The sequence below is a fragment of the Pteropus alecto genome, unplaced genomic scaffold (assembly GCF_000325575.1).
Source record: "Pteropus alecto unplaced genomic scaffold, ASM32557v1 scaffold25, whole genome shotgun sequence".
NCBI lineage: Eukaryota > Metazoa > Chordata > Mammalia > Chiroptera > Pteropodidae > Pteropus > Pteropus alecto.
The window spans coordinates 513,293-539,391 of record NW_006441955.1 but is presented as its reverse complement, the minus strand read 5'-3'; the positions used below and the strand labels follow the sequence as shown (position 1 = coordinate 539,391).

General features: G+C 36.3%; 1 protein-coding gene across 9 annotated transcripts in view; it reads left to right on the top strand.

The window, feature by feature from the left end:
• The window catches only part of LOC102891637 (phosphatidylinositol 3-kinase regulatory subunit gamma), a 67,885-nt gene extending 42,294 nt beyond the window's left edge, over nt 1-25,591 (top strand). For all 9 annotated transcript variants that reach the window (XM_025052035.1, XM_015595234.2, XM_025052036.1 and 6 more), the window contains 9 exons: nt 529-637; nt 2,513-2,611; nt 5,743-5,923; nt 6,366-6,491; nt 10,171-10,313; nt 12,640-12,816; nt 19,441-19,515; nt 19,939-20,109; nt 24,416-25,591. In XM_025052035.1, coding sequence (XP_024907803.1) covers nt 529-637; nt 2,513-2,611; nt 5,743-5,923; nt 6,366-6,491; nt 10,171-10,313; nt 12,640-12,816; nt 19,441-19,515; nt 19,939-20,109; nt 24,416-24,614 — 1,280 coding nt within the window. In that variant the 3' untranslated portion in view covers nt 24,615-25,591. The remainder of the gene's footprint in view (nt 1-528; nt 638-2,512; nt 2,612-5,742; nt 5,924-6,365; nt 6,492-10,170; nt 10,314-12,639; nt 12,817-19,440; nt 19,516-19,938; nt 20,110-24,415) is intronic.
• Nucleotides 25,592-26,099: the final 508 nt, after the last annotated feature.

The following is a 26,099-nucleotide window of genomic DNA, read 5'->3' as shown; positions in this document are numbered from 1 at the left end:
CTTCTTACTTCACTCAGCTTCAGTGCCCTGTGTTAGGCTTCCCCTGTGAGCATACCCCACTTAACCTGCTGGAGCGCCGAGGTCTTGTGCCGTGCTGCTTTCCTCCTGTATGGATATAGTCCTCCCTCAGCTGCTTTGGGCTCTGACCCCAATTCTTGGCCATTGTGACCAGGCTATCATGACCAGCCCCACTTAATGGCTTTTGGACTGAATTGTTTGTGAAGGGTTGTCATACTGCCTTTTGAAAGATAGTGAACCTTTTTTTGGACATCTGTTCAGAATGAAAAGTTAGTGTTTTATAAGAATGATGGGAAAAAACTAAATAGCTTGAAAATCTCACTTTTCAGACAATTGTTGGTATAGTGCTAAAAAGATCCCTTTTTTGGCTGATGTTTAACATTTAACAAAACACAATTTGATTTATAATTACTTGAATCATAATGTATACTGGTTAATGAGCAGTTCCTGGTGAAATTAGAAAACAAATGATATGTTACATATACAAAGTAATATTAATTTCTCTTCTAGCTCTTCCACCGAAGCCACCTAAGCCAGTGACTTCAGCCGTTACAAATGGAATGAAGGACAGTTCTGTTTCTCTTCAGGATGCAGAATGGTACTGGGGGGATATTTCAAGGTAACTAGAATGCTACTATGAATGCAGTTTTTTAAAAACTCATTTTTGAGAATTATTAGGTAAAATAAAGCATTTTTATGTCTCATTAGTTGTCATTTAAAGATTACCATTTAAGAAATCGTGTGAGAACATTTCAAAAGTTTCTAAATGCTTTTCTTCCCACAAAAAAAAATGACATGAAAATCTTTAGATTATGGGTGTGATTTTACTTTTAATTCTGTATTGAGGATAGATTTCTGAATAAATGAAACATACATTTGAGATAGTTACATATGTCTTAGGATAAAAGGAACTTAATTTTCTTTACTTTTCTGTTTCTAAGGCAATGGTTCCACAGTCTTTACATACACAAGAATCAATTGGGGTGGGGCCCAGGAATCTGCATTTAATAACCTCCCCACGTGATTTTGATGGCACTCTTCACTTACCTCATTTTGGGAAACAGGACTCTTGGATATATTTACCTTTTGGGTAAAATGTGGTTTTGGAAAATTTTGGAACTAGAGAAGGAAAAAAATATACATATGTATTTTTAAAATTTGAATATCATATTTTCTTGTTTTTAAAAACTGTTATCCATTTCTGCCAAGTCAGGTTTCAGGTTGATGCTGTATTCAGGTTTATGCTTGTCCTTCTCTTTCTCATGTCTGTTCTCTCCCATTACTAGAGTGGCATTTATTTTTTTTTCCTTCCCATGTTAACCATCTTCAAGTGTACAGTTCAGTGGCATAAAGTACATTTATTTAAATTGTTGTTCAAGCATCACCACCATCTACCTCTGGAACTATTTCATCTTCCCAAAGTGAAGCTCTACCCATTAAACAATAACTCCCCTCTCCTCCTATTCTCACCAGCCGCCTCCCTGGCAGCCATTATCCTACTTTTGTTTCTATGAATTTGACTACTCTAGATACCTCATATAAATGGAATCATACAATATTTGTCTTTTTGTGACTGGCTTATCTCACTTCGCATAATGTCTTCAAGATTCATCCATGTCGTAGCATATGTCAGAATTTCCTTTTTTAAAGCTGAATAATATTCTATATATATGTATGTATGTCACATTTTAATTTCTTCATCTGTACATTTGGCTTTGATGAATATTTGAATTGTTTCCAGCTTTTGGCTATTGTGAATAATGCTGCTATGAACGTTGTATAAATGTTTGTTCAAGTCCTTCCTTTCAGTTCTTTTGGGTATACATCCCAAAAGTGGAATTTTTGGGTTATATGATAATTCTATATTTATTTTTTTGAAGATGACATATATTAAAATTAGAAAAATTTTATTTTAGCATTGTACATTAAAAGGACCTATTATATTTAAATACCATTTAAGTTTATATTTTAAGACCACATTGTTCTATAATTCAAGGGTCTTTTATGCCCTGACATTTTCTTTGAGAGTTGTAGTGCTAAATCAGCTCTGCAGAGGAATTTATCAGTATAAATTCATATTGGAGAGTATTATTTTGAAAGACTATGAACTTAGTGAATTTCACCCCCCTCTGATCAGACAGCTGCCACCATTCTTAAATATAACCTCCTTTCTAAACAGCTGCTATTTTTTTCCTGAAACTCTGCAAGTTCAGACCTGCCTAAGGAAGCCCTAAGGGCTTAATGGAAAACCTATCCCCTACAGACTGTTGAAATCTGGAAGAGTTTTAAGAAGCAAATAACCCTTCCTTAGATTGCATAACACTGAAAATCAAAACACAATGAACATACCTAGGGGGAAGAACTAAATGACCTCTGAAGGCCCCCATGATTCCCTAGCCTTAGATATACCTACCTCCTAACTAGCCTTAGTAATAATAAATGAAGAGAGAATAAACAATGCTTATGTTTTTTCATTTTTCCTATAATTCTTCAGGGAGGAGGTAAATGACAAATTACGGGATATGCCAGATGGTACCTTCTTGGTCAGAGATGCCTCAACAAAAATGCAGGGAGATTATACTTTGACTTTACGGTAAGTATTTTTCAGCATTTTGGTTAGTGTTCTACTAGCATTATTTATTTCTGGGTATATGAAGGTTTTTGTATTTTATTTAAATCTATATACACGTTTTTCATATTTTTATTTAATCTAGATACATAATTTTTAGTTATTTGTCTTTTTTCTATACATTAAATATTTAAATGTCATATAAAAATGGCAACAATTTTTATTTTTATGTAGCAATAAAATTTTAAAATCTCTAAATTTGAGTAAGTAAGAAGTATACTGTTGACCTTATGAGTGAAGGAGAAGTCATGTGCACAGCCTAAGGTTATTAATGATATTTTTGGGAATTCACTCCTCTAATAACTCTATTATTTTCCTTAATGCAGACTTCAGAGAGTAAAACTTAACCTTATTTAGACTGATGAGGATATGTAGAAAATAAGCAATTCTCAGCCTATATCATGCCACCCATGTGGGCATATTAGAATCTCATAAGTAGTGGATGTATCACTTTATATTTACAAAAATGGGACATTTTAAGATTAGGAAAACTGCATTAATATTTCCACATTTAATTTCAACAATTAAAATAGCCTAATTACGATAAAGTCTTGTGATTTTTTAAAAAGGGACTATCTAAAAAAAAATGATTTCAACAGCAACAATGACAACTCCCTGTAGTAAGCATTTTGTATGTAGTAGCTTATTTATTCCTCACAATAGCCTTATGAGGTAGGTATTAATACTTCCATTTGATAGATGAGGCAACTGAACTTTAACCTGGTTAAGAAACTTGCCTAAAGACATATATAGCTAGTAAGTGTTAAAAGATAAGTTCAAATCCATGTTTAACGATTAGGAGAGAGTATATATAGGGCCAGAAAAAGATTCAAGTACCATTTACATCTACAGAGTGATGACTCTATTTTCTACTTCTAGCCCAGACCTTTCTCCTGAACTTTAGATTCTTCAAGTAGACTGCTGGATCATCTGCTCTTGGATGTTCCCTAGGCATCTTAAACCTAACATTCCTGAAAGCAAAATGTTTTTTTCCCTTTAAACTTATTTTTTTTTGTATAGCTTTTTTTATTTCAATAAATGACAATTTCATTCTTCTAATTGCTTAAGATAAAACCCCTGAAATCATCTTAATCTTGTCTCTTTCTCTCATACCCATATTCAGGCCATCCTGTCAAGCTCTCTCTTGAAAATATATTCAGAATCCCACCATTTCTCAGCATCTCCACTGCTACTACCCTTGTCTAAGACACCATTATCTCTTGCCTAGATTATTTTAGTAGCTCTCAACTGATCTTTCTACTTCTACCCCTGCCCACTTTGAATGATCTCAACCCAGCAGCTAGAGTGAATCTTTTAAAACACAAAATAGATGATATTCTACTCAAACCCTCTTGTGTCTCCTCATCTTACTCAGTAAAAGTAAGTGTCCTTACATGATATAAGCTCCTTTTACAATCTCTTAATTCACTTCCTACTACTCTCCCTTTTGCTAATTCATCCCCAGCATTACTGGCCTCTTTGCTGTTTTTTGAACATACCAAGCTTGCTTTTAACTCAGGGGCTTTGCACTTGCTGTTCTCTCTGCCTGGAAAGCTTTTTGCCTAGGTATCTACTGGGCTGGCTCCCTCACTTTGTTTAAAACTCTGAACAGAGTGGTTTTCTTTGTGCAACATGCATAAAATAGCAATCCTTCCACCCCCAGAACTCTCTTCCCTTTACTCTGCTTAATTTTTTTCAGTCGGAGTATTACCACTTGATATGTCTAGTTGTTTATTTTTACGTTCTATCTATTTTATCCTCTTTATAAGCTTAAAGATGGAGATATGTTCCTTATGCTCCTAAACTGGAAGTTCCGTGTGAGCATGGACTGTTTCTGGTTTGTTTATCACTGTGTCCAACTGTGTCATATAGTTCCTGGCACATAGTAGGTGTTCAGTAATTTGTTTTGAGTTAACAAGTGCCTTTTAACTTTTCTCTGCCGAGAGAACAGCTTGCATTTATTGAGAGTATATATGCAGGTGTACACACCTATAGGAACTACATATGATTATTGGTCCTACTAATGTATATTTTATAGGAATAGTTCGTCATCTATCTAAATACTGACCTTCTAAGCATTATTTAATTTAAATCAGTCCATAGATTCAAGTCTGCTGTGTTTGACCTTTCACAAATCCCAGTGCCTCATTTATTATGTGTAATAGCATGGCATAAAGAGATATAGAGGCATATTTTTCCCCTATTAAGTCAACATGCTGCTATAAGAAGAGTTGAGTGGAAACGATGCAGTATTTTGCTAAGACATAATGAATCAACCTGATGTGGTTTTAGATTATGCCTTATAGGACTTGCAGAACATTGCCATTTTAAGCTTTGGTTATAAATTATCTTTTAAGGGACCATTGGATAGAGCTCAATAAACAAAAAGTGGTCAAAACTATTCAAGCATAAAATTATACTCATCTAATATAAATAGCTCTTCCAAAGCTATATTTTGTAAAACAGTTGAATGACAGTTGAATAATTTACATATTGTGATGGCCTAAATAAAGTCATTTCCAAGAATTATAAGCACATATAAAAGATAAAATAATGTAAGTTGCTAGATAAATTACTCAGTTATAAATCATTCTAGGAGTTTAATTTTGTTTGGTCATTACCTTGAATGTGTTGGTGATTGTGTGACAAATGTTTATCATCTTCCTTCATATAGAGATGGCTTCTGCTTCCCTCCACAGACAACCACATAATCTTTAGGTCCTAAAGAAGTTGTTTCTGTTCTTCTTGAAAATATATTGATAGAATATAAATTAGAAAATTCATTCAGAAAATAAAAGATATAGTATACTTCTATTTCTATTATTTTTCTTAAAGTGGTTATTTTTGCCAGATTTATTGATAATGAATGATGTGTATGTATGTTGACCTTTAGTAACCAAGAGAGAAGAAATAGTTGTAAAAATAATATGACATTATTTTACACACATAATTATGTCTTTTCATCTGTTCCAGTCTCATTAGTATAATAAAACTTGTTTATTATGTGACACCAAGCTTTTATATCTATACGTGAATGTAATACTTTGTGGAATTTGGGGGGAAAAAATCTACAGTTGTTGTCTTGTTGTTCACAGGAAGGGAGGCAATAATAAATTAATAAAAATCTATCATCGAGATGGTAAATACGGCTTTTCTGATCCTCTGACATTTAATTCTGTGGTGGAGCTCATTAACCACTATCATCATGAATCTCTTGCTCAGTACAATCCCAAACTTGATGTGAAGCTAATGTACCCAGTGTCCAAATACCAACAGGTATGATTACAGAAGTTCTCGATAGCTATTCAGCAAGTCATTATTTAACATCATCATTTGATTCTAATTTACCAGGCTTATCAGTTAAAAAAAAGAAATCTGGTCATTTTTAATTTTCTACTGAAGATTTAAGAATTGTAAAACTTATTTTGTGGCAACTATTTCTTAATAACTTGTTGCATGTATTTATTAACTTTATGTAAAAATATTTCTATTTATATTTCCTATTTATAATTCATTTCTTAGTTTTTAAAGTATTAACTATTTTTTTGTAATCTAAAGGCTGATCTTAGTGTTAACAAAAGGATTTAGTGCTTTTGCATGCTTGATATTAATATAATGGCTTAAACTTACAGTATAAATACAATTTAAAAATAAATAGGGATAGAAAATTCATGTCAGAATTATTAACATTCTTTATTTCTTTTGTTTACCTGTATAGGATCAGTTGGTAAAAGAAGATAACATTGATGCAGTTGGTAAAAAACTACAGGAGTATCACTCCCAGTATCAGGAAAAGAGTAAAGAGTATGACAGGCTATATGAAGAATACACGAGAACATCTCAGGTTTGTATATTTTTGTTGTTTAGGTCAATAAATATGCAGTGTTACAGTTACATTACATTTTTTTAAAATTCACCTAACAATCTTTAGCTGTCTTAATATCTTAAATAGACTTTTTTGAGATTGATGATATAAATTCGTCTCCCATTCATAAATCACTTTTTTATTTGTTAATGTATTTTATATCAGTATTACCTAGGATAAGGTTTGACTACAAGTGACAAAAAAAAAATCCAAAATAGCGAAGGCTTCCGGTAGAAATTTATTTTTCTTTTATGTATAGGCAGTATAGGGTGTTATGTCAACTACATAGTCATTAGGGCCTAGGATTCTTCTGTCTTGGTGCTTTGCTATCTGTGGAAGTTGGCTTACTCAAGTATCAGCCATAACCATATTCTAGCAAACAGGAAGGAAGAATAGGAAAGAGGAAGGAACATTACTTATTTTTAAGGCTAGAAGAAACATATACTGCTTCCACTTTCCTCTCACTGGCTGGACATAGCTACAGATCATAATTAGCGGCAGCAGAGGCTGAGAAAGCTAGTCTTTATTTGATCAGGTGTGCCCAATAACATTTGGGAGTTTACTGAGGAAGAAGAAATTAATGGAAATTGTGGGACCATTAGTAGTCACAGCCACACAGTTTTTAGATCATAAACCTTAATAATCAATATTTCTTTTATTACATTTATGATATAAAGCAAAATTCTGAAGAATAATCTATTCTTTTCCTAGAACAGCTTTGATTCTGTACTTGGATTGGTTTAGTTTGCCCTGGGTTGTTACATAGTATATAAAAGGTCTGAGAATTTTTATGAAGGTGCAGATTTTCAGGGAAGCTTATTTGTTGCAATATTTGGGTTAATAGTAGCCTAAGAAAATATATTTTACTTGGTTTCTCATGTATATTCTTTTGAAACACAGGTTATTACTTTGAACATCAAGTGATTTACAGAAGCATTAGTCTGTGGCATGATTTTGGCTTGTATAGAGCTGCATTTCTGCTTTCTGTCATGACTAGAAAAAGCAGAGAAAGCTCCACATGCTGCCAATATGCTCAGTAATATTGGGAATTTAACAGCAGATTATGAGTTCTGAACAGCTGATATGAGACTGGGTTCTGGACTTGGAACCCCTGGTTGGAGAGCTGTGTAGGGGTTAGATGGAAGCAACCAAAAAGTCACTAGGTTGAAGGTAGAAGAGGGCTAAATTTCTATAAGTGAGAGAATTGAGAGCAAGACTTAAGGTAGGGCTGAGCAGATAAGAGCCACGGAGTCTTAAAGCTTTGGGAGGTGGGGACGAGAGGGAGGGATACAGCGATCAGTACAGGCAGGAGATGTGTTAAAGGGAGACTAAAAAATTGACCTCAGTCTACTGCCATGCTACCCTGAACAAGCCCCATTCTGTCTGATCTTGTAAGTTAAGCAGGGTCAGACCTGGTTAGTAATTGGATGGGAGACCACCTAGGAAGCCAGGTGCTGTAGGTGTAAAAAATAAAAACATAAGGGATTGTAAACTGACAAGGTCCTTGCAATCTGTGAAGTCAACTAAGGGCTACCTCGCCTAAAAAAAAAAAAAATCTGAAAAAAATTTGACCTCCTCTGTTTATAAGTGTTATAGACCTCCTCTCTTTTTTTTTCTGTGCAATCTTAGATAAAATCTAGATTGCTTTGATGTAAGTGAATTCTTCCCAGAGAATGGGAAAGAGATGGTATATCCTGAGTCAGGGTTGGCACAGGGTGAGAATAGACTACATATGGAGATATTTGACATCTGGAATACATATAATTAGGAGGAAAAGTGATAGGACTTAGTGATGGATTGGGATATGAGACAGGAATTTGGCAATGAGGTCACTGGTGACCTTGGAAAGAGCAGTCCTCTGTGGAGTGATGAGTACAGAAGCCAGAATAGAATGAGTTGAAGTGTGAATGAGAGATGAGGAAAGAGAGACAGGCCATATAGACGACTCTTTCAAGAAACTTAACTGTGACTGGAAGAGAATTTAGGGTTAGGATTTTTTTTCAGAGTAGTATAATTGGAACTTGTTTGTATGTTGTTGAGAAGGAATTATTAGATTGGGAGAGTTAATGATGTAAGAAGAACTGGCTGATGTGATAGAATGAAATACCTAAGAAAGGAAGAGGAAATGATACCCATAACATGTAGAGAAAGGGAGGAGAAAGAAGGGATATAGATACAGGTGAATTTATAGTTTCGGTGGTAGGCATAGTGGCCTTGTTTAAGGGGGAGCTGCTGCTTTGGCTGTGATATCACTTTTTTCCCCTTTGCTCCCCTACCTACCAACACATATACCAGTGTTAGTAAAGCCTAAATTATTGGTGTTTTCTTTGAAGATACAGGGCCAGAGCTTTATAGGTAATTTCTAACCTTGCAAGGGAGACAAGATCCTCCACTGTAATTTGAGAGTTGTAGAATTTGTAATAGATATGTGGTCATTTCTATAAGTTTACAGTACTATTTGAGATATGTATGATATAACCTCAACTATATGGACCATCATAAGGTTCTAGCTTCCCTCATATGCTAATTCCCTTATGTTCCAGCCCTACTGAGCAATTGCTGATTCCTGAACATCCCCTATTATTTCATGTACACACCGTGTTATGCCATCTATGTGTAATGCAGTATTTTCTTCCCCCCACCCCAAATGTTGCCTTCTCTGTGAAGTCTCTGTAAAGCAATAAGTAACTAATTTGCTCCTCTTGATTTCCTCTACCTTGTCCTGAAACAAAACCTGTTACAGAGTTCAGAAATCTGTTTCACATGTGTATTCCGAAGCCTGAAGGGTAGGCTCCAAGTTTTATGAATCTGTCATCAGATGGTATTTTCTGTATAGTGGATTTTCTGTAATCATTTGTTGAAATTAATGCTTGATAGTTGAGGAATTATCCTGTAAGCACCAAACCTTTAAAAATTGTAAACATTCAGTAGAGTAATCTTTCTAGACCTTTATACAGGTTTTTTTGACCTTCTAAAGTAAATGGAACAAAATCTAACCCTCTTTGAAGGTTTTAGGGGAATCATGATTCAGATGCTAAAGTCTACAAATACCCTCAGAGCTCATCGAAATGTGTAGGACTATTTACCCTAGTGCTGAGTGCCTTAGCCTACTGGGCTTTCGTTCGATAGAGTTTTTAGTTTTTCATCTTATTCTGTATCTGATTTTACAGCTATTTTTCTTCTTCATTTTCTGCTTCTAATCAGATTAATCTACAGATGAATGTTTAGAAAACTACATGCTTTAGAAATGAAAGAACAGACTCTGTAGGTCTCTTCTATGAATAAGGCTTGCACGTTGGTGCCTGGACTCTGCTCTATCCATTCACTCCTTCAGGACCTTTTGGGCGCCAGCACTACAATAGGTGCAAAGGCAGAACTTTATCCTTTAAGGTGTTCAGGGTTAATCCTCTTAGCAACTCAGAGGCCTTTCTGTGGCTTTCAGCTATATTTCAAGTACTAGTTCTTTTCTTTTTTACTTTTAGGGTTTGGATGATGCATTTTGCATATAAGTAATAAGGGTAGGAGTTAAATAAAGGGTCTTGTTTAAGCCCTCCAAATTTGGTCTAAATTATAAGTAGAATTATAAGACTTGTTGGAAGACCAACATTACAAAAAAAAAAGATAATGAGGTATATGTCTTTTTTTTTCTCTCCTATAGGAAATACAGATGAAGCGGACTGCAATTGAAGCTTTTAATGAAACAATTAAAATATTTGAAGAGCAGTGTCACACACAAGAACAATATAGCAAAGAATATATTGAGCGATTTCGCAGAGAGGGGAATGAAAAGGAAATTGAACGGTAAATCTTCCTAATACATTACTCCAAGTACATCAGTGAGACAAGACTTGCTTTCTCCCCCAGTCATCTCTGTTGTGTCTGTTTTTACTCCTCAAGATTTCACAGTCCTGCCATATGGAAATACTTGCCTTTCCCACTAACAGCACCAAACTGAACCACCTCTCTTCTGCATTCTTTCTCCATCCGTCTAAATGCTAACTCCTCATCCTTTAGGACTCAGCTTAGACATGACTTTTTCTAGACAATCTACCCTGATTTCCTAGACTGGCTTGAAGGCTTTTTGTCCCTACCCCTATAGTATCTGGTTCCAATCCCTACTATAACATTAACTGAATGTCCCACTCACTAAACTGCAGGCTTGTTGACAGTAAGGATGATGGCTTATTTTCCCTGATAGTTCCAGCAACTGGTATCGTGCCAGGGAGTACATAGTGATGCTCACTGAATATTTTTTGAACTGAAAGTCAACAGCAGCAGTTTGAGAATAAATTGGAGGCGGAACAAGATTGTGGGCGGGAAGAGCAGCCTGACTTGCAGGTGACTGTGGTCCTTGTGGTCATCAAGTTTTTAAGATGGTGAGGGCCTGAATCGGAGCAAAGGCAAGAAAGGAGGGGAAGTTAATGGAAATGCTGAGGACTTGAGGCCTGACCAGGAATGGTAGATATGGGATAAGTCAAGATTATTTCTAGTGAGTGAGGGATATGAGTGACTAAGGGATGGTGTTATCCAAAATAGAGTATGTGAAGAGAGTTTGAGGTTGAAACCAATGAGTTTGAGGTTCCTGTGAGAACCCAAATGGAGTTGTCTGAAAGGCTACTGGATTTGGGGCTCAGGGTACAGAAAGGATTTGGGAGGCATAAATGTGAGATTACAAAGGGAGAATGAGTAGCATGAGAAGTCTTGGATTTGACAGCTAAAAGGATAGTGGAAGCCTTTATCAAAGCAAATTTAGTGGCGTACTGGAAGACTGAGCCAAATAACAGTGAGTCGAGGAGTGAAAAAGTGGATAATAAATAATAATGAATCATATGCAAGGGAAAAGCAAAATTCTTTCTCATATTAACACCAAAGTGTTAGTGAACCCTTGTGTTCAAAAGAATAGGGCTGAATGCTGTGAGGCATTATAGCTTAATGGTTATAACTATAGGCTTGAATTCTGTATTCACTGTTTACTAGCTGTGTGACCTTAGCCGAGTTACTTAATTCTCTGAGCCTGTTTCTTTCTCCATAAACTGTGAATAATATCTTGTTCAAATGCTGTGAGAGTTAAGTGATACACACACACGGTACATAAAGGCATGTTTGTGTGTGTGTATGTTGGCGTATATTATCCATAAATGGCAATTAATAATGAAGAAGTAGAAAATAACTTGTAGTTTAGTTGCAAGGGGAGGTAAAGTAGCATGATGAAGTTTTAATAGTAATATAAAACCACACATTGAGTGACAAATGAGTAATGTGGACAATTGTTGCCCTAAGGATTTAGAGCATAGCTAAAGTTTGTGTGCTGGAAAAGCTTATAGCCATCATCTACTGAGTGCTTACCAAGATCTACCAGGTTCTTTTATGTGTATTAATTTACACAGTAACCCAGTGAGGGTAGGTATTGTTTAGGTACCCATTTTAAACAGAAGAGGAAATGAAGGCACAGAGAAGTTAAATAACTTGCCCATAGCCATACAGTAAGTGGCAGGCCAGAGATTCAAACTTAGGCGGCCTGACTGCAAAGCCGTTGCTCTTAAATGCTATGTTGTGTTATCTCTTGATAGCATACATATAACTATACCTGTTCAATCATGGCTTGATCCAGGGCCCAAATAAGGCCATCAGGATTCTCTCTCATACTGTCTTTTGGTTTAGTTTTTTCTCTTGTATTGGCTTCATCCTCAGGCGGCTTTCTGTATGAGGTGGCCATAGAGCAGCTGGGAGTGCTACTAGCACATAAGTATTCATAATTTAGCAATCCTAGTGGACAGAGAGAATCTGTTTACAGTAGTTCTAGCAAAAGTCCTAAAATTGACTCTCATTGTGTCAGTTTAGGTATTGTATTATTCCATTCCTGAACCAGTCACTGCTGCCTGAAGGTAGGGATAGAATGGAATAGAATACTCTTATTGGCCAGGCTGGGTTGTGTGGATGTTCACCCCTGAACCTGAGATGAGGGTAGGGACCATCAAGATGCTATTACGAGAAGAGTGAGAATGGATATGGGCCACCTGAAAACAGCAGATGTAGACCATACTTAAGATATCAGGACTCTGATTACACTATAGAATGCTCCTGCTTGGTTCCTATTTTAGCCTTAATATGTCAAACATTTTTACAGAATTATGATGAATTATGACAAATTGAAATCACGTCTGGGTGAGATTCATGATAGCAAAATGCGTCTAGAGCAGGATTTGAAGAAACAAGCTTTGGACAACCGGGAAATAGATAAAAAAATGAACAGTATTAAACCTGACTTGATCCAGCTGCGCAAGATCCGAGATCAGCACCTTGTGTAAGTAGTCCGGGCCTGTGTGGGAGGGAACCACCTGCACCAGATTGCTGCTGGCATTTAAAAGTGATAGAGGTAGAAGAGTTTGTAATTGAGAACTGGCCAGTGAGACTGTAGGAAAGCATTCCTGTTACTAGTAGCGGTACTAGAGTTTACCTAAAGTCAGTGTGTGGGAGGACTCTAATTTGTACAGGTGCCTTGGAAATCTCAGAGAGTGGCTGTGGCATGAGCAAAGTGATATAGCTTAAAAAGTACAGACTAATGTTTGTCTAAAACACAAAAACCAGAACCTGTGGTTATATAGTAGAACCACAGAAATTATCCCTCATGGGCTCGGGCAAAGACACTAATAGTGGGGGGGCCTATAAATAAGTGTACAAAAAGCGTATTAACGGATTTTTATTTTGAGAAATGAAATTCCATACTTAATAGAAATGTGTCGATAGCAGGCTGAAAGACAATTTGACCTAAGAAGTGAAACCAGCTCTTTAATATTATGGAAAACTATATGAGTTAGCTAGATATAGGGATAGTATCCAGATATATGTAGATTGAAAGATATATTATCAGAACAAATTGCGTGGATTGGGTTTTTAGGACAAAAGAAGGAGAAAATCCACAACAAAGGAAAATACGTTAGGTTTAATTCTAGGTAATGGATAGACTGTAATGAAATATGTTTGTGGGTGACTTCCATGCATGTAAAACAACTCAATTCAAGCTCTTGGCAGGAGAAGACAGAGTAAAGACATATGACTGGGTTTTCCATAGTCATATAAGAAAGAGAGAAAGGGATAAAATAGAAGCTTAGAGGTTAGAATAGTGGCTGTTGAGTTTCAGTAGAGGACAGTGTAAAGCGATTGTTCTAGAGGCAAACAGTCACAACTACACTGTGCTGAGTTGTTTTAGTAACACTGCTCTCTAGAGATCATTTCAGTTTGCTGTTGTGGCCCCAAAAATGTCAAGCAAGTACACATAGCACACAGAAGGGCTTTGCAAACAAGGCAGAGAGATGCCTTTGTCTAAAGCTAGGGTGCGTGCCTGCTCTTGGAATGCTTACATGGTTCTGGTCACATAATGAATCTGAAGAAGGGCCCAAGAAGTCTATGCCAGGGACCAAAGCAATGAATGGAAGTACTTTTTTGCCCTGGAAAGTGATATTAAGAAATATACCATCCCATGGGTCAAGATTGAGTGTGGCCAACTCGACTTTGAAAGTTCTTTTAATGAATTATGTAAGCTAAATATAAAGAGGAGTTTAGATAGTATCATGACCTGCTTTACTAGCCATGACCTGCTAGTAAAGATAACTAGGATATTTAGGGAGACACAGACAGCCACTACCTCTTTTGGAAGGGTTGCTTCAGGGAGGATAGTCCAGTGTTCCATAATCCATGCTTTGATGTTTCTAGCAAAGACAGTATTAGGCTTGGTGGACTGGATTTGTTCCAGTGCCAAAATTGTCTAGTCAGTCCTGAAGGAGACTGGTTGTAAAATGTGTGCTGCATGACACTGAGTATGCTCTCTCGTCCAATTTTGAAGTTGGAATAGGTTGGAATTCTGCAGGGCCCAACTATGTCATTAGTTCATCAGGCCCCCTTAGTTGTGGACATTTCCCTGACTTCCTACTGCATATAGCCCACAAGGATTTTATGAGATTCTCTGCTGAGATCCCAGTGCTCTTTTTCAGAATATTCTTGAAAACTTAAACATAGACTTTCATTTCTTAAATATACAATAAAAATGTTTTTAAATATAAAATCCTTTAAAATTTTTTTTTAAAAAAGGAATTTGGTGGTTCACGTGCAATTCTTTTTTCATCAGGAGTTCACTGCCATGATTATCATTTACTTTTCTTGGTATTCATAAACTCAAAATAAGGAATAACTTATAACAGTACAGGTACATTAATGATGAGTTTTGAGTAACATGTACTAGGGGAGTTTGAAGCTAAAGGAGTTTTGTGGAGAGTGGTGTGTTATTTTTTTAAGCAACGTTATTGAGACGTTCACATCACATACAGTTCACCCACTTCAAAGAGTCTAATTCAATGTTTTTATTATATTCACAGATACATGCAACCATCACTATAGGCAATTTTAGAATGTTTTCATCACCCCAAAGAAACCATATACACTTAACCTATCTCCCTGTTCCCTCCAGCTCTAAACAACTATGAATCTATTTTTTGTCTCTATGCATTTGCCTATTCTGAATACTTTATGTAAATGAATCATATAATGTGTAGTGTTTTGGAAATAGCTTCTTTCACTCAGCATAGTGTTCTTAAGGTTCATCCATGTGTAGCATGTATCAGTACTTCATTCCTTTTTATGGCCAAATAATCCATTGTATGGATATACCACATTTTGTTTAATTGTTCATCAGTAGATAGATATTTGGGTTGTTTCTAACTTTTGGCTATTAGGAATAATGCTGCTCTGATCATTTGTGTACAAATTTTTGTATGGACATATATTTTCAGTTCTCTTGAGTATATGTTGAGGAGTAGAATTGAGGGTCATGGTATAACTGTGTTTAACTAAAGAACTGTCAGACTTTTCTAGAGTGGCTACACTGTTTTACATTTCTACCATTGATGGTCTGTTTTTTTGTTTTGTTTTTTGTTTTTAAGGAATCATTCCTTAATTTATCTCATAACAGACATTTTAAAGGTAATTTTTCATTTCAAAATGTCTTATATATTATCTCAATTTTTTGGGCATATTGGTCTGATACACTTTTTTTTCTCAATTAGAGTTGATATTCAATATTATTTTGTTAGTTTCAGGTGTACAGCTTAGTGGTTAGACATTTATATAACTTACAAAGTAATCCCCCATTAGTACCCATCTGGCTCTATACATAGTTATTACAGTATTATTGACTATATTCCCTATGCTGTGCTTCACATCCCTAGGATTGTTTTGTAACTACCAACTTGTATTTCTTTTTAAAAATTTTTAAATTTATTTTTTTAAAATTAATTGGTAACATTGGTTAATAAAATTATATAGGTTTCAAGAATACAATTCTGTAATACACCATCTGTGTATTGCATTGTGTGTTCACCACCCAAAGTCAGATCTCCTTCTGTCACCATATATTTGACTTCCTTTACCCTTATCTACCTCCCCGCTCTCCCCTTTCTCTCTGGTAACCACTAAATTGTTGTCTGTGTCTGTGAGTTTTTGTTTGTCTTACTCTCCTTTGTTGCCATGTGATTTCACTCATATGTGGACTATAAAACTGAAAGTAACAAACAAACAATTTGTATTTCTTAATCCCTTCACCTTTTTCACCAGACCCCCTGGCAATCATCAGTTTGTTCTCTGTATCTATGAGTCTGTTTCTGTTTTGTTTATTTTGTTCTTTACATTCCACATATAAGTGAGGTCATGTAATATTGTCTTTCTCTGCCTGACTTATTTAACTTAGTATAATAACCCTCTAGGTCTGTCCATGTTGTCATAAATGGTAAGATGTCATTCTTTTTTATGGCTGAGTAATATCCCATTGTAAATACATACCACCTCTTCTTTATTCAGTCATCTATTGATGGACACTTAGGTTGGTTCCATATCTTGGCAATTGTACATAGTGTGGCAGTGAGCATATATCTTTTCGAATTAGTGTTTTGAATTTCTTCAGATAAATACCCAGAAGCATATTCCTGGATCATAAGGTAGTTCTATTTTTAATTTTTTGAGAAACCTCCATATTGTTTTTCATAGTGGCTGTACCAATTTGCAGTTCTACCACAGTGCACGAGGGGGTTGGTTCTCTTTTTTCCACATCCTGGCCAATACTCATTGTTTTTGATTTATTGATGATAACCATTCTAATAGGTGTGAGGCGATGTCTCATTGTGGTTTTAATTCGCATTTCTCTGATGACTAGTGGCACTGAGTATCTTTTTATATGTCCATCGGCCATCTGTTTGTCCTCTCTGGAGAAATGCCTGTTCATGTCCTCTGCCTGTTTTTTAATTGGATTGTTGTTGTTGTTTTTTTTGGTGTTGAGTTGTATGAATTCTTTATAAACTTTGGGTATTAACCCAAAGATGTATCATTGGCAAATATCTTCTCCCATATTAGCTCCTTTCTATATAGAGAATGAGAAGTTCTGCTTATGAAACTTGGTGCAAGACAAGTTGTATTCTTCTTTTTCTTTAAATTAAAATTAATTGATTCCAAGTTCTCACTTTCTTAATTATATGAAAAGTGTTTTATCTCAGTTATGATTAGGGCTCTTTCCACCTCCTACACATATACACATACACTTGGATCCTTTAAGAATGTCATTAAGAAGTACTGCCAGGAAAATAGTGGAGCAGAAGTCCCTTGTCTCATCACTGCCATCACTGGGTGTTTCTTCTGCCCCTAATCATTGGGTTCTTCCATCTGGTTAAATACTACTGTTCCAGAAAATTCAGAGGTGTTCTTTTTAGTAATCTCCTTATTGGTCACCAACAGACACTGCATCTTAAAACCTTCTTGTCCTCCATCCAGGGTACTTTGTGCATGAGGCACCCTTTTCTGTTACCCTATCTCAGGCTCTAGCAAAGTATAAATTCTCCTCCAGGACTTCTGCTTCAGATTCACAGTGTTTCTTCCTACTCCCCTTTCAGGGATTGCCTAGTTAATTCTCTTCCTTGGACTAAAACACAAGCTCTTTTCCTGTTAGGGAGTGGTAGTTGGATTCTAAGGTTAATTACACCTTTAGAAAGGACAAAATGTATACATATAGTTTTTACTACTTGCTGCATTGGGGACTGGGTATGGATATGCTAACACCTTTATTTTTTCTCTTGTTTTTCTTAAGATAACTTCAGTGTAAGCTATGGGAGTAGAAATGTCTTGTTTTTTGGAAGAGATGCATGAAGAGAGGCTGGTCAGAACTATACAATTAGTAACAGAATGAGAGCTGAATATTAGGTTTTTCTTCTAGAATATACTGCCTTTACATGTGATCTAGGCATTAACTCAACAATACGTTAAATATGAATTAACATACTAAAGTTACTTGAGCTTTTTCGAAATCATTTTTAAAAGCTAAGTCAGTTCCTGTCCTTAAATAGATGTTTAAGGACTCAGAACTATATAGTAGTATTTGAAATGGACTTTCGGGAGATTAGAAAAGTTACTTATGTGAAAAGGCAGAACCTTTTCCAAATGGAGGGTGGACCAAAAAAGTTCTTCTCTTTTTCTCCTGGATTTCCCTGGGTGTCCTAACATTCCTTGTGGCAGAGAGGAAGGCTTAGTTTCAAGAGGTTAGTGGTTAAAAGACAGTAAGAACTCAACAGAAAGCGCAGTGCTGTTTGTTCATTTCATGCCCTTTACCCAGTGTCCTTGTCTCTTTAATAAAGGAAAGATCAGTTTTTTAAAGATGGAAAAGTTTGGTTGATAAGAGTGTTTAGAGTAGAGAATCCGGATATTTTGCTAATAGAAGTGGTGTTGTAGGAGGGGTTTGTTACTAAATAAATTCTGCCAAGATCATGCTAGTTGTTTTGTAGCTTCACTAAGCATAATAAAAATGAAATCCAGGTTAATTGGAGGACATGTCTTATTGAGAAAGGCTAAGAAATCTGTATAAAAGAACTTTAAAACTGGGTGTGATACTAAATTATCTAATGTACTCGGGGTCAGAGAGATACAAGATGACCTTGGAGTTGACCGTGAAGATTTATTAAAAGCAGCCCACCAGCAAATAATTATTGACTATTTATTGAATAACTACTATGTGCTGGCACTATTTTTAGCATTGGGGTTAACTGTGAACAGGACAGACTCATTTCTTTAAAGCAGCTTACATTTTAGTGGGGAGACAAACATAAACAAGTGAAAATATAAAGAAATGAATTCCAGGCAAGTTCTATGAAGATGATAAAATAAGGTAAAGTACAGAGAGTGACTGCCTTAGTTGGGACAATAAGGGTAGTCTTCTCTGAGGAGATTATGTTTATGATGAGACCTGAATGATCAGGAGTCTGGTTGGGGGATGTTGATGAATGAAAGAGTTTTTATATTCCACTTAATTTTTAGATCATCAGCCTTCTTAGTGGGAGTGAATGTAATGGTTTATGTCTTTTTCCATCTACGATGTTACTATATTTTAAAATACTATGATTTGCCTGGTGATGAAGTAAATTTATATTAATTGCTCAGATTACCACTCTGAATTTCTTGTGGCTTGCTTAGGTGCAAAAATAGACCTTGAAATCCTCTGGCGGAGTTTTAAACTCAGTGTAATAGACCACATAGGAATTGAGTCCTCTGGCTTGTGGAGATCGCAAATGTGTGACACCTAACCAGTGATTTCAGGAATAAATGTCCCACTCTGAGTATAATATGTATGTGCTTGTGGTAGTATAACCTTGTAGAAAAAGAAAAATGAAAAATGAGAGAAGTGCCTAATTTCAAGTAGCTATTTGTATTTCTGCTTTTTTGCAGAAGGTTGAAGGAAAAATAATGGAGAGACTAGTTTAGGGAAATCTCTGGCCACTCTCAGTGGGACTGGAGAAAATAAGAGGTTCCTGGACTCTGTAAGTTTGGTTGGCTTGGACATGTCTACTTTGTCCAGGCAGAGCTTGCGCGGATACTGACACTGGTGTCTTCCCTCTGACAGATGGCTTAATCACAAAGGAGTGAGACAGAAGCGCCTGAATACCTGGCTGGGAATCAAGAATGAAGATGCTGATGAGTAAGTTTTTTCTCTACCCTTCTGTCACTGGGCTTTGTTCCCAATATAAGACATGGACCTTCTTTATACATGCTAAATGTTGGTTCTCATTGTCACTTGAGAACATTGAATCAAGAACTTTGCACCTCTTTTGAATTGAATTGCCTGAAGAGTACTCTTCTGTAAGGCTTGAGTTTAGAGACCTGCCGATCCTCGTGAAAGAAAAGCATTGCTCATTCAAATATTCATGGCAGCTTATGGTTGAGACATGTGAATTCTGTGCTTTCTGCACCATAGAAAGTAATGAAGTTGTTAAAAAACATCCAGGTAATTGCAATTTCATGTTGTCATTTTGTGGTTAAAGATTTAGAAGAGAGTTTTATTTGTGAATTTTCTTATAAGTAACCTGATTGTTAAAATAATATTCTGATATTTAATTTTTAGGACCTATTTTATCAATGAGGAAGATGAAAACCTGCCGCATTATGATGAGAAAACCTGGTTTGTTGAGGATATCAATCGAGTACAAGCAGAGGACTTGCTTTATGGGAAACCCGATGGTGCATTCTTAATTCGTGAGAGTAGCAAGAAAGGATGTTATGCTTGCTCTGTGGTGTAAGTCTTCTCTGGGGTATGACCTTTTGAAAACTTCTGCATTGATTAGTAGAAAATCAGCCCCCCATAAAATTCAGATCAAATTAGTCATACAGTAATGAGGGCCCATGGCTTAGACCATTAATATTTTACAAGGAAAACAGTTGCTTTGGGAGAAATGATATCTGAAACCATTTGGGGGATTTTAATTTAAATGGTAAGTAGATTAGGCCCTGCAGTGTTGCTATTGGATTTCAGATATTTGTGAAAAGTAATGTGAGATCTTTAATTGAAAAGATCACTTATTTCTTTAGTAGTCTTCTATGTGCCTAACTTGGTCTTCATTGTTAGATTAGAAAGGCTTGATTAACTAGAACTGTTTTTACAGTTCTATCTAAATTTTGTACCTAAATACTATTCTGCTGGGGTAGTGATAGAAAATGTTGAGTGTTTTCCGTAAGATGATTTTATGACTTTGTTTGAATAAGCTTGTTTTCCTTTTAATGGGAAGTGAAATTCTGGGGGCAACTAATCATGACTTGGTAGATTTTGCCTATTTCTTAAAAAGGCAAATTTCTACATTGACAAAGACCATACTTAGAGTGGAGGTGTAGTGTGATGGTTATGAGAGCAAGCTTTGGTGCCAGATGTACTGGATTCAAATCCTGACTCTGCTGCTTACCAGATGTGTGACCTGGGGTAGGTTACTTTTCTTTGCCCAGTTTTCTTACCTATAAAAGAAGGATAATAATACCTACGTGAGGGTTTTTGTAAGTATTAAATGAATTAATATATGTAATATGCTTTGATCAGTGCTGGCACATAATAAATGTTATCTACTAATATTATTATGATAATGATGTTACTGATGGCCACGGCAGAAGGCAAGCAAAGATGACAAAATGATTTTGCACTCAAAGAGTGCAAGGTGGTAAGGATAGAAATAAAGACACTCCTATTGACAGAGTGCTTAGTGCTTTACACGATCATCTTGTTTTTAGTGGTCTACTTCTATGATGGAGTCACAGTTTGAATCTAAGTGTACCTGGCTTCAAAGCCCACATTTTCCTATTATACCATCCTTCATTTCACAATTAAATATCCAAGATAAGTAGAATCACTGTGAAATAGGTATCATTAATAGTCTTTGCACATGAAGAACTATTAATTCTGGTGGAGGAAAGGGATTGAGAGGTTTTGTGGAGGAGGTAGCATTTGAACTGGACTTTGAAAGGTTGAATAATGGAGTATCTCTGGGCAGGAAATGGAGAAGGAGTTGAAAAGTACATTGGATTATTGTTACCCAAAGATAGAGCTACTTGAAAAACATTTCATTTCTCTCAAACCTAGGCTGCTCAAGTTATTCGAATGGAAATGGCAGAAGACACAAATTACTAAAATCAGCATGAAAGAGGGGACATTACTAATAGCTCTTACAGAAATTAAAAAAGATGATGAGGGAATAACATAAAGAATTATATGTAAACAGGTTAAATAACCTACATGAAATAGACAAATTCCTAGCAGCACACAAACTACTAAAATTGACAAGAGGAAATAGAATATCCGAATAGAACTATAACAAGTAAAGAAATTGAAGTATTATAAAAAGCTACCCACACACACACAAAAAAGCCCAGGCCCACTTGGCTTTAGTGGTAAATTTTACCACATGTTTTAAAAAGAATTAATACAAGTTTCTCACAAAGTCTTACACAAAATAGAAGATGAGAGAACATTTCCTAACTCATTTTACAAGGGCAATCAATATTACCGTGATACCCAATCTAGAAAAAGATATCACAAGAAAACTGGTTATAGTACATTCATCCCAGGAATGAATGCAAGAGTGGTTCAACATAAAAAAAAAGTCAATCAGTGCAATACAACATATTATTAAAGTAAAGGACAAAAGTCACATAATTATTTCAGTAGACTCACAAAGAGCATTTGCCAAAATTCAACACTCTCAATTTTAAAAAACACTGAACAAACTAGGAATAGGAGGGCACTTGCTCAACCTGATAAAGGGTTATCTATGAAAAACCCACAGCTAATATACTTAATCGTGAAAGACTAAATGCTTTTCCCTAAGATGAGGAAGAAGGCAAGGGTTTCTGCTCTTACCACTTTTAATCATCGTACAGAAGGTTCTAGCTAGGGCAGTTAGGCAAGAAAAAGAAATAAAAGGCATCCAGATTGGAAAGGAATAAGTAAATTAGTAGAGCTAATAAGTGAGTTTAGCAAGGTTGCAGATTAAACGATTTGGATACAATAATCAGTTGTATTTCTATATGCTAGAAACGAACAATCTGAAAATGACATGAAGAAGACATGTTATTTATAATAGCATCAAAAATGATAATACTTAGGATTAAACAAAAAAATACAAGAGCTGTACAGTGAAAACTATAAAACATCACTGAGAGAACTTAAAGAAGCCCTAAATAAGAGGAAAGATATCCAGTATTTATGGATCAAAAGACTTAATATTGTTAAGGTGGCAATACTTTCCAAATCAATCTGCATGCTCAATGTAACTCCAGCTGGATTTTTTTTTTTTTTTTAGAAATTGACAAGATGATCCTAAAATTCATATGAAAATGCAGGGGGTCCAGAACAGCTAAAATAATCTTAAAAGAATAGGAAAAAATTGATGTATGCCTCCTGATTTAAAAACTTACAGCAAAGCTATAGTAATCAAAATTGTGAGGTACTCACATAATGATAAACATGTAGATCAATTAATAGAGTTGAGAATCAAATAAATTCTTATATGTATGGTCAATTGGATTTGAACAAGGGTCTCAAGACCACTGGGGTAAAAATAGTCATTTCAGCACATGGTGCTGGGACAACTAGTAAGCCATATGCAAAAAAGTGAAGTTGGACCCCTGTCTCACACCATATGCAAAAACTGACTCAAAATGGAGTATAGACATAAATGTAAGAGTTACAAGTATAAAACACTTAGGGGAAAAGATAGGCATAAATCTGTGTGACTTTGGATTAGGTAGTAGTTCTTACACACCAAAAGCACAAACACCAAAAGAAAAAATAGATAGATTAGACTTGACCATAAGTAAAAACTTTTTGCATCAAGGGACACTATCAAGAAAGTGGAAAGACAACTCACAAAATGGGAGAAAATATTATAAATTATATATCTGTTAAGCGACTAGTGTCTAATACATAAAGAACTCTTACTAAAAAGACAAATGCCCCAATTTAAAATTTGGCAAAGGATTTAAATAGGCATTTTTCTGGGGAAGATATATAAGTGGTTAATAAGCATATGAAAAGATGCTCAACATCATTAGTCATTAGGGAACTGCAAATCAGAACCACAGTGAGATACCAGTAGGATGGCTATAAACTAAAAAAGATGGCCAATAACAAGTATTGGTAAGGATGTGGAGAAACTGGACCTTCTTACACTGCTGGTGGGAATATAAAATGGTGCAACCATTTTGAAAAAAAAGTTTGGCAGTTCCTCAAAAAATTAAACAGGGTTACCATATGACTTAGCAGTTCCAATCCTAGGTATACATCCAAGATAACTGAAAATGCATGTCCATACAAAAACTCGTACACAGATGATCAGAGCAACAGCATCCATAATAGCCAAAAAGTGAAAACAACCAAGTGTCCATCAATTGATGAATGGATAAACACAATGATATATCCATACAATGTAATATGATTCAGTCATAAGAAAAAAATGAAGTGCTGATACATGCTACAACATGGAAGACTTTGAAAATGGTGTACCAAGTGAAAGCCAGGTACAAAAGTTTGTGTGATACTGTGATTCCATTTACATGAAACATCAAGAATAGGCAAATCCTTAAAGACAAAGCGAGTTAGTGTCCAGAGCCTAGGGGGAGGGAGGAATACAGAGTGATTGCTGATGGGTACATGGTTTCTTTTTAGGGTGATAAAACTATTCTAGAATTAGATAGTGGTGATTGTTGCACAATCTTATGAGTATCCTAAAAACAACTGATTTATATACTAAAAAAAAAATTGTTTTTGGTTTGTTCTTCCCCTTTCCAGTATTCTTGCCTAATGAAGATCCAGATCTGAGTGATTAAATGCAGCCATCCATTTTAGCTTTACCAGGTCTTGGTGGGAGGTTAAGGGGTATCTCTGTGACGAGTCTATAGGCGTGGTATGGGGAACACACAGGGTTGTGACATTTTACAGCTTAATTGACAGACTGTTTCTACTTCTTTACAGAACAGTTGCCTTCACACTTCTGGTCATTTTGGGTCCCTTTATCATTATTTACGTTAATGCCCTGTGGTGTTTGTGTGTCTCGTTGCAGTGCCGATGGGGAAGTGAAGCACTGTGTGATCTACAGCACTGCTCGGGGCTATGGCTTTGCAGAGCCCTACAACCTGTATGGCTCACTGAAGGAGCTGGTGCTCCATTACCAGCAGACATCCCTCGTCCAGCACAACGACTCCCTCAACGTCAGGCTTGCCTACCCTGTCCACGCACAGATGCCCTCGCTCTGCAGATAAAGAGGGAGTGGGAAGAGAGGTGGCTCTCTAGCATTTTTTTCTACAGTTTTTATTAGACTATGAGGGCATTCTTTCTACGTAGACTGCTTGTTTTGCACAAGAAGTGATTCTGTGAATGTGAAGTGGAGAGGCCGAGCAGCAGCCGGCCAGGATGGGGGCATAAGGGGCCTGAGATTCTCTGGGACTCAGCCATGCCGCTGCACTGACATAGGAAGCTGGAAGCAGATGTTGTTTTTTGGGAATTCTGTTTCATTGGGGTTTTTGTTTTGTTTAGCCAGGCAGCCTCAACAGAACACATTAGGCTTGATGGGGGTGGGAGGTTGTATCTGGAAGTCTCTGAAGAGTCCATGTCCTCTTTTGGTCTTTGACTCAGAATTTGTCAGGGGCATGGTTCTGTAGGGAGTTCTGTTTTGATCCGGCAGCCTGTCTTCCTCCCAAAGAGAAAGCTGTTTTGGTCCTGTGGTAGAATGGCATTTGGTGAAAAAGGCAACCAAAGGAAAATGGGGAGGCTTGGGATTTCATTTACGGACTCTCAGTCAAGGGAATAAAAAAAATCTTCAACTGAATGTACTGTTTCTTAACCAACATAACTTAGGCATCAGTATCTCATAGCTCCTCCCTTTAAAGAAGCATTGTTTAGAAACCAAACCGATCCCAGCAAAACAATGTTTGTTGCCGGACTAAGGTCTGATGGAAGAAGGCGGCACTAGTGTCTGAATGCACACTTCTGTACCAAAACTTGAAAATAAAAGGAAAACTAAAATTTGTTAGTTTTAGCCAATACTAAAATTGGTCAGTGTAACTCCTTCTGCCCTGCCCTTGTTTCTCAGAGATAAAGAATAGTGTTCTTTTTGTGGGCATGTGAGCTTTGAATCATAAAATGAAGTTGGTGCTTGTGTGGTGTTTCCTTAGCCTAAAGAATGATCTGTTGTTTGAAATCTTTGTAACTTGTTTGTATGAGTAAAGAAAAGGTGCAATCCAGTGCTTTTAGATGGCTTGATATACCAAATAATGATACAGAACAAAATTTTTATATGTGCTTCCCCAAGTTTAAAGGCCCAGCAGAAACAGTGAACACGGTTTGATTACTCTTTATCTCCTGTTCTTTGCTGGGTAGGGCTTCGGGGAGTCATACATAGGTTGCTAAGGCTGTAGCAGGAAGGGAGCCAAGCTGTGGTCAGGGACCTCAGTAAATCACAGACCCAGGGGCTCTGGTGTCCAGCGCCAGGGCCATACCATTTTACCTGTGTGCTTCCATACAGCGGCTTCTGCAGCTTCTGCAAGGAAAGGAAAGGATGGTTTGTAGTTTAGACTGTATGTAGAAACCAGCTGGAGGCTTTTCTCTTTGCCCTTTTTGTGATCCTGTCATTAAGATGATGTGCACAGACTGTCCTGATTTTAGGCCAGGAATCTTCTGCTCCATGTGGCTTAAGCCTTCCATCTGAGTGAAGCTAAGCGAATGGAGTTGGAGGCAGGCATCTCCTC